This window comes from Paralichthys olivaceus, chromosome 18 (genome assembly GCF_024713975.1).
Source record: "Paralichthys olivaceus isolate ysfri-2021 chromosome 18, ASM2471397v2, whole genome shotgun sequence".
Classification (NCBI taxonomy): domain Eukaryota; kingdom Metazoa; phylum Chordata; class Actinopteri; order Pleuronectiformes; family Paralichthyidae; genus Paralichthys; species Paralichthys olivaceus.
The window spans coordinates 9,586,045-9,595,241 of record NC_091110.1 but is presented as its reverse complement, the minus strand read 5'-3'; the positions used below and the strand labels follow the sequence as shown (position 1 = coordinate 9,595,241).

The following is a 9,197-nucleotide window of genomic DNA, read 5'->3' as shown; positions in this document are numbered from 1 at the left end:
GGTTAAGGTTAAGATTAAAGTCAGGGTTAGGGTTTGGGTAAGGGGTTAAGGTTAGGGTTAAATTTAGGGTTAGGGTTAGGGTTAAAGTTAAGGTAGGGTTAGGGTTAAGGTTAAGGTTAAGGTTAAGGTGAGAGTAAGTCTCCAGGAAATCAATGCAAGTCAGTGTAATGTCCCCTGAAGTCATGGAGACACTTCTGTGTCTGTCTGTGAGTGTGCGTGCGTGTGCGCGGGCGCGTGTGATCGTGTTGCAGACACACACACACACACACACACAGCAGAGCATCTCTTCTTCTCTCGCATCAGCAGCATCACGGGGTATCATCGCTCCTTCTCCATCACAGATGCGTGGGAGGCGTCTGTCAAACCTGTGGAGCGTCTGTCTGTCTGTGTTTCTGTCTGTGTGTGTGTGTCTCCCTCTGTCTGTGCAAGCGTGTGTTTAGAGGACATCACACACACACTCACTCTGTAGTAGTTAGGAGACAATAAACCGGTTGTGCAGCTCTTCAGGGTGAGAATCTCCGCTGTCATCCCGGCGCACTCTCAGTCAGTGGGCTCAGAGGAAGTTGAAGCAAACAGGTGCGTGGTTCATTCTCATTCTTTCCATTTCAAACCATTTCTTCTGTCTACATCTCTTCACTTCACAGGATCAGCTGCTGTCGGGTTTTATTTCCCTCGTCGTGATAGGTCCGCTTCTTTTTTAACCTGGATTTCATAGTAATTCCGTTCATTGACCGTGAGCTGTAAGCGCACGGTTCCTACAGGTGGATCATCAGAGCAGGGCTTTTACAAACATGTCAGGGCGGTGCCATCCTTATTTCTGCCACCGCTTCTGATATCCAGACGGCATTTTCTATTTCTACTCAGTGCCACCGTGTGTGTTTGTGTCCGTGTGTGTGTGTCGAGCAGCCATGGACGTATTCATGAAGGGGATATCCAAAGCCAAGGATGGGGTCGTGGCGGCGGCGGGGAAGACCAAGCAGGGAGTGACCGGAGCGGCTGAGATGACGAAAGACGGGGTCATGTTCGTCGGTGAGTGCTGGATGTTTATTTTGCATGATCATTTTTATTTGAAGATGATACAGAAAGCTTTAAATGTGTTTTTGTAATAATATAATATAAAGCTATCTATCTATCTATCCACCTATGTATTCATCCATCCCTCCACCTATACTGTACATCCATTTGTCCAGCATCCAATCTATCCATCTATCCACCTATGTATTTACCCATCTATCCATCATCCATCCACTGTATATGTCTATCTATCTATCTATCTATATATTCTATCCACCTATGTAATTATCCATCCGTCCACCTACACATCCATCTGTCCACCCACCTATCCGTCCATCCATCCATCCATACCGACTATTATCAATACTTAATATTGACTTTGAGTCTGAATGTCCCTGGGCCTTTTGAGCAGCTACTGTTGTTCTTTGTAGCCCATTTATATTTTTGACTAATGAGCTTCGTCTACATTTTCTTTCAGGTACCAAAACAAAGGATGGCGTCACAACAGGTATCACCATACACACATTAATGCACACCAAGTGAATCTGTAACACTGGTTCCATTGAAAACTAGAGGGACACTTCATTGATTTATTTGGATCAGCATCTCATTGCAGAAAAATGGCCAATTTGCAATTTTAAAGTACTAACAAGTACGACTAACATTTTAGGGCAAGTAGTTTTTGCATCATCCTGCTAACTATGAAATAAATAAACACAGAGGAAAACATGACCTGCTCGGGGGGTAAAAATCAATCATGTATTTCCATATACAAGCTCATCTTGTTACCATCGAAGAAATACTTTTACAGTCATATAGATAAAAAGAGTATAATCCATGGTCTAACCTCACTGGGTCCTCTGGTGTTCAGTAAGAGAGATGTATGTGGTAACTCTGCAGGTGAGTAAGTGTCATATTTCACCGCTCAACTCAACACGACTGGTCTAATTCCCTGTGGGCTAGGCAGGGCTGCCATTCTTCATAACATAACAAGCAGAGAAGCCAAGGGACACACGCCTGCTATCGGCATCCAGGGACGCTGCTGTATCCTGGTATCCTATTCATCACTGAAAATGCAGTCAGTGTTTTGGAAACTGGAGTTATGAGACAAACACAGGATGTCTTATTAAAACCTCCAAATAATGTAGTAATAATATTAAAGAAAACTATAACAATACATGAACAAAAAAATAATATAAAACACAAATGTTAGGAATTGGCTTGGAAGACATGTGAGAAGAGATGCGTAAAAAGCAGAAGCATGATCCGCATCCACACATCATCAACAGCTGTAGGATCATTTTTTCCATAACTGATTATTAGAACTCCTAACACTTTCGACAAAAGATTAAGTTATCGCACAGTATGAGAATTATATAATTACATCATACAGATGGCAAACATTATTGTACAAATAATATCTACCAGTCATGAGCAGTTCAACAGCAGTTATGTATCTTGAAATTTCAAAACTCCAGATATTTATATTTTATCCAGGATTTTTTTGGGCCCTGACTTCGTGGTTAGGAATCACTGGTGGACAAAACACCATCACAAGACATCCCACTACAGTAGCTTTTACCAGAGTGTGACCATAAATAAAGTACTTGTAAATCAGAGGAATGCTAGGAATGTCAATGTTGATTGAATTTAAGAATCTTATTTACAACACAAAGAGTTTACAGTTAAAAATTCACAGGAAACAAATGTAAAACCTGAAATGCAGCAGTGCATTGTTCATCAGATAATGAAAGGCGGGGTGAAACTGTAGGAGGGCTCTGAAAGTAAAACGCCTCCAGGCTGTTACTGAGGTTTTTCAGGTAACTCGATGACATTAGAGGCGATGATTCTGTTTATCGACTCAAACAGGCAACACAACGACAAACAGTTTGAAGGCTCTTTATTATATTTTTATATTTCAGATGTATTTTTAAGTGAGGAACACTGACGTAGAATGTAAAAGAAACACATAGTATTGATACTTATTTCTATTTCCTGGTAAAACACATCGCTGACAGCCTTAGACAAGTCACACAAAGGGCAGCACCACTCAAATTACATTTTCTTCATTGTGGAAACCTGCTAGTCCTCATGGGTATTGAGACTGAATTACTCTCGCTCTCTCTCCATCACCTCCTCTCTTCTTCTGTACGTTCAGTCGCAGGTAAAACTGTGTCCGGGGTGTCTCATATGGGTGGAGCTGTGGTTACGGGGGTTACGGCTGTGGCCCAGATAACTGTGGAGGGGGCAGGCAACATTGTCGCTGCCACAGGATTGATCAAGAAGGACCCGGCCAAACAGGTAAGAAAGATACCTTTGATTCAAAGTCAAATATTATTCAGCTTAAATACATATGAGATGTTTGTTGTTGAAATTGTTGGTATCAATTAGGCAATTGTTCTATTGTGACAGCACCCCCTAGTGTTCTGTTGACAATAAACATTTTGATTGGTGCAACATTCTTTGCGGACAGAAACTAAAAGTAGTTCATAACTGGCAGGTGTGACAGGTACATTTTTCTGGTAAGTTTGGTTTTGATTAGTTGTTCCTGCTATAAAAACGGGGTGAAATGTCATGATTGACAGCTGAGACTGACTCGTAATTGGTTGAGCATGTGTATCAGCGGGACCTCAATACCGCGGCGCCACACCACAATCACTACTGCACTCCAAGTGCCATCAAAAGTGCACCTATGTCTGGGATGTTCTAGCTTCATTTTTGTACCATGGGAGGGAGTGGAGCGGCGACGTGTTCCATTCAGTAGCATCAACTGACAACGCCAACCCTCAACTGTTGCCATGGTAATGACCACCCAGAGGCTTGATGGCTCTCACCACAAATACATGGTGATAAACCTCTTTCATTCACATTTAGAAAATAGATATATGTTGGCATGTACACAAAAGCTGCTGCATCATTATACTTGATATTAGTTTCTTCCCATAAAGTGTCAAGAATTCAAATTTCAGTTTGACAACATGCACACATTCAAACACGTCTTTATAAAGGGTAGTTTACAGCACAGCACATCAATCCATTTCATGCCGCTGGCTGCTGGCTGTAACTCTTCACTGTATCAAAATGGCCTCCTGACCTTGAGTCATTTGTCATCACTTCTCTTTTCTGATGTGTGTCTTTCTTCTCCAAAATGAAAGCCATTATATATTGTTAGCTTTTCCTGCATTGTTCATCAGTCAGTCTCGCCTTTGTTTGTCCAAGAGAGGAACACATTTCATCGCAGCAAACAATTTACTGATGCAACCTACACACACACACACACGCGCACACACGTGCTTCTATTTTCATCAGGGTCTATTCACAGTCAGGGCCTTCAGTTTTTACTTTTCTGGAAATGTGGCAGTTACAGTCTACAATTTAAAAGCATCACAGTATCACAATAAAATTAATGTTTTCAACAAAACCACATATAGTATTGCACATATTAATTACATGTGGAGTGGGTTTTCACATTAAAACAATCAGCACACATGGTTTTTCCACATTTAATATCACATGTGCAATAATATTGAACATGTTATCAATTCACATGATAAAAAATGATTGTAAAACATTTTTAAATATAAGTGTTTTTTAATATGAATTCACAAAGTTTGCAGTGGGTAAGGGTACATTTTTAAAACTACTAGTTCAACTTATCTGTAAATATTCTCGGTCATCCACTCTTCATCATTCAAACAAGAGAAAAACGATCACTGTTTTTCTTTTGTCGAACCACAGCATTTACGCTTCTCCAAACTTCCACTGTCATATTCCCGGATTAATAAAGTGTAATTTGATTTCATGGAATCACCGTCGCCTCTCATATCGTCCCTGTGAGTCACAGGAAATAAGTCAATCAAACATTTCCTTTCAGCAGCGTGAACCTCGTTGTCTAATGTTTGTTGTGGTGCTCGATCTCCTGTCCCTTAATTAGCGGTGAAACACGACGGATCCATACCAGCTAATTCAGACATCAACCAGCCACAGCAGCAGCAGTCAAAAACACACACCAACACACACACACAGATCTTTTAATTATCTGTGATCAGTGAAAAAAAAAGACACCAACAAAATGATATTTCCCACAAACACCGACTCTCTCAGTTGTATTGTTCTCGACCTCTAACTGAGTCCCCCTGAGAGATTAAGCAGCGACGGAGCTCCACCTGTGGATGTGATCAGCCTCATCATGAGGAATCCTGACAGGCCAAACTGGCAAACAGAACAAACAGATGGACAAACAGACTGAATGACTGATAGGAAGATGATGGGCTGACTGATTGAGGAATGAACGCAGATTAAAAAAAATCCTGGTGTTCCCAGCGAGAGATTGACGTGCAGACAGCAGCAGATTGACCTCATTTAACCGTCGTCTCCAGGCGGCTCAGTCATTAAACGTCATTAATATTGATTTCATTTGAAAAATTGATGCCAGGTTGAGAGAGAGCCCATCAAAGATCGTCTCCTACGTCTGACGCACATAAACTGTGGATGGTCGGACGCTGAGCCTTGATTAATCTCCTCATCTGGTTGTTTCACTAATTCATCAGCTGCTGGTGACTCATATCCGCAGACACAAAGGCCAGAAAGGTAGAAGAAAAACGAAAACACAAAGTGGTCTCATACGAGCATGTCTTATTGCTCAGGTCTTTTCAGCGACATGCAATAAAAGAGGTTGTGTAACTCCCGTCCCCAGGAGGTGATTTCTGCTTGAAAATTGCTCTGGAACAACATAGTGGTTGTAGGAAGAGGCTCAATTTGATTTTACTTTGAGAGATTGTGGTTTACACAGATTTGTCATGTTGGATTTGTCTTCTAAAATGTCCGAACAAATCTTAAACCTTTGGCCAAAGTTTAACCGGACCACGGTAAATAGAAATGGCGGCGTGTTTGCGTCTCTCTGGCTCTGCTGAGAGAACAGATGGTGGCGTCAAATGCAACAGCAGGAAGAGAAGGTACAACAACTGGTTTCAGGTTATATCAGTCGCCACATGCACACGTCAGTGCTCTGTGACCGCTCCCCATTAAGGGAAGGTCATTCCAATGGCATGGTGTAATCAAGGCATCCTCTGAGCTAAGCACGAGAGACGTCACCTCGCCACCGCCCTTCATTAGTGCCTCGTTTCTTCCTCAGCAGCCCACTCACTCAAAATAACCAACAATCATAACGACCGCAAAGAAAATGAGTGCGAGAGCCGAGTGGACCCTGTGCATTGTTTAGATACGTCTTTTTCTCTTGCTCCGACATATGTTGTCCTTCTAGGTGCTTTTCTGAAAGTTTTCTATCAAGTGTGACAAAGGAAAGCATCCAAACCAGTTCCACTTTAAAGATAGTGTGCACACTTTTTGTCTTTTTCCAGAGCGATGACCCCTCAGCAGCACAGAACGTGGCAGAGTCACCAGTTGATACCAACCCTGCTGTTGCTGCAGAGGTAAGATGGTGGTCTCAAGCTGCAGGAACAGTTGATAGACTGAGCCGATGGTGAAATAATTAACATCAATTAGTTGGTTATTTATCAGACCACCTTAAATCCCCTTTAGCTTCTGTATTGTGACATATTTTCACATCAATACATGTTAGCTGTGGTTTTGGGGGTGGATGAATTCATGCAAGGATTTTTCAAGCAATATTTTAAACACATCTTATCACATTTGTGAGGTTTTATGATATTACTTCAATTCCATCAGACTTAATTTTTTATTGCATTTATTGAGTAAATTCCAATTGTGTTAAAATAAATTAATAAAATTAATCACTTATCACCATTAATAATTAGTAAATAAAACAGAATTGAAAAAAATTGTATAAAATAATGATACTGAACACCTTAATTTAATTGATTAAATGTATCAAAATAAATCAAAATGTATTAAGATATTACATTACTCATTGAAATGTTATCATCAATAATAAATAGATAATAAGCCATTATTAGTACATAATTAAGAATTAAAAATTTCTCTTGTCACATACTCAGCATGTACAGTAAATGAACAAAGGGATACAGGATTGAAAGTAAAACATTTATTTTTCATTTCACTTTCAGTTCAAACTCACAATTTTTGATATTTTTATATACAGCAACACAATAAAACATAAATGGCTTCATACTCATACCTGAACACCCTGGTTTTGTTCTTGTTGAACCTATATAAACGTTAAGGATTAAGGGGAATGGAGGAACATTAATATTTCAATTACTTCAAAATGTTTAAACGTTTTTAAAAGTTTTTTATATTTAATGGTAGTTAGTGGAGGTTTTAATCTTAGATTAAACCTGTTTAATTATCTTCCAAATCTGAAAAACAAATCAACATGTCTTAGGAGGAACTGTGCTACAGACAAAAACCAACACCATTCAGAGCAGTAACATCTTAATGGTTGTTTTAACAGTATCTATACTGGTTTAAACCTCATTACACCATCTGGTTGAATTGACTCACATCACAGGACGATGAATTCACAGCCCACCTCTTGTCCCTCTTCTCTCTCAGGAGGACTCTGATGACTAAACTGACTGACAGATTCACAATCAAAGACCGATCAATACATTCCATGTCGCTCTGCCAAGTCCCGTCGTGCCTCGTTTTGGTCCTTTATGGAGTCTGTGCCCAATGGCTGTGTGTGTGTTTTGTTACATATGTCTGTACAGCACTAAATGTGTAATTGTTGTAGAGAAAGTGAGATGTTGTGTGAGTATGTGTGTGTGCGTGTTTTGTTACGTGTGTCTGTACAGCACTACATGTGTAATTGTTGTAGAGAAAGTTGTTGTGTGAGTATGTGCATGTGTGTGTGTGTGTGTGTGTGTGCGTGTGTGTGCCTTTTGCACATCAGTCCTGAGACGGAGCTTGGGTGTGTGTCGTCTGTGACCAGCTGTCATTAACAGTGAATCCCTCCCACTGAAAAGGCCACCTGGTCAGTATGTGTGTGTGTGTGTGTGTGTGTGTGTGTGTGTGTGTGTGTGTGTGTGTGTGTGTGTGTGCGTGTGCGTGCGTGTGTGTGTTCGGCGTGCGTGTGTGTGTGTTTCCGTCAACTGTGTGGTCAATAACTCAAACATGGAAATATACCACTTCAAGCACCTAAGTGTCTCTATATGAATCAATGACTTGCAGTGATGTGGTTGAGATGAAAGCATAATGATATCCTCTATTTTTGTCTGTCACTGTTTTTTGCGGTGGACTTTAAAGTGCTGAGCTATTTGTGCATTCATATGTTTTAAGTTATTGCTGCTTTAACAGATATATAGTATCTCATAATGAATGGACTTTTGAAAACCAAGAGCATGTAAACTATTATTCAGCTTCATTGCTGTGATATGAATTTATTTGGGTTTAAATGTGGAATAAAATATGTGGAAAGTTTTTCGTTTTTGTGTCATGCGTGTTTTTTAATCCATCGCTTTGAGCAGCAATGACGACAAAATAATGTAGACTCACTCACATGGAGATATGCAATCAGGCTCAATGTCACCAGAGGCAATGGAAAGTGTTCTCAACCATCAAACCCAATGCCAATGTCGTGTTATAAAATAATGACATGTTTCTGACGAGTCGAGTGAGGAAAGAAGTCGTGAAATGTTGGAGACATTCTTTCAAGAAGCAAAATTACACATGGCAAAAAGCCAGAAAAGATAAATGAGATGATTTAAAGTACAGGCATGTGCATGAATCTCTCAAGAGCCATAATTATTGATTTAAAGATATAAAGGCCCCTGAGGACAAACTAATGGTTTAAGCACAAACATTGAAACGTAATGACCTTTTCACAAATGCTGCAAACTGGGAACATGCTGTATATGTACAGTGATGTACAGTATATGTGGATAAGTGTAGTGTATCTGCAGCCATTTCCTGTTTCCCTTCCCATCATCTGTGTTTTAGTGTTTGTTGCATTTCCCCCTAAATTTTGAGTTTTTAATATGTCTTGTGTTTTACAGTTTGCAGTACTTTTGCCTTCGCCAAGGAAATGATATTTCCACTCCTGGTTGTTTGTATGATTGTAAGTAAGATGATGCAAAACCTAAAAATTATTGGACAGATTTCCACAAAGTTTGAGGATATGGGTCAGAAAAGAACCCAATACATTTTGGTGTGGATCCAGATCCCAGAATCTGTTTTTCTTGCTTGCTCAGTGATAGAGATGTGATATGATGCAAAATGATGATTCTAGTTTTTCCTTTATA

General features: G+C 40.0%; 1 protein-coding gene across 1 annotated transcript; it reads left to right on the top strand.

The window, feature by feature from the left end:
- Nucleotides 1-309: 309 nt before the first annotated feature.
- Nucleotides 310-8,376, top strand: LOC109626065 (alpha-synuclein-like). Its single transcript, XM_069514037.1, has 6 exons — nucleotides 310-576; nucleotides 907-1,029; nucleotides 1,493-1,522; nucleotides 3,173-3,315; nucleotides 6,375-6,446; nucleotides 7,510-8,376. Exons 2-6 carry the CDS (start codon nucleotides 909-911, stop codon nucleotides 7,525-7,527), a joined length of 384 nt encoding a protein of 127 aa, XP_069370138.1. The 5' UTR covers nucleotides 310-576; nucleotides 907-908; the 3' UTR covers nucleotides 7,528-8,376.
- Nucleotides 8,377-9,197: the final 821 nt, after the last annotated feature.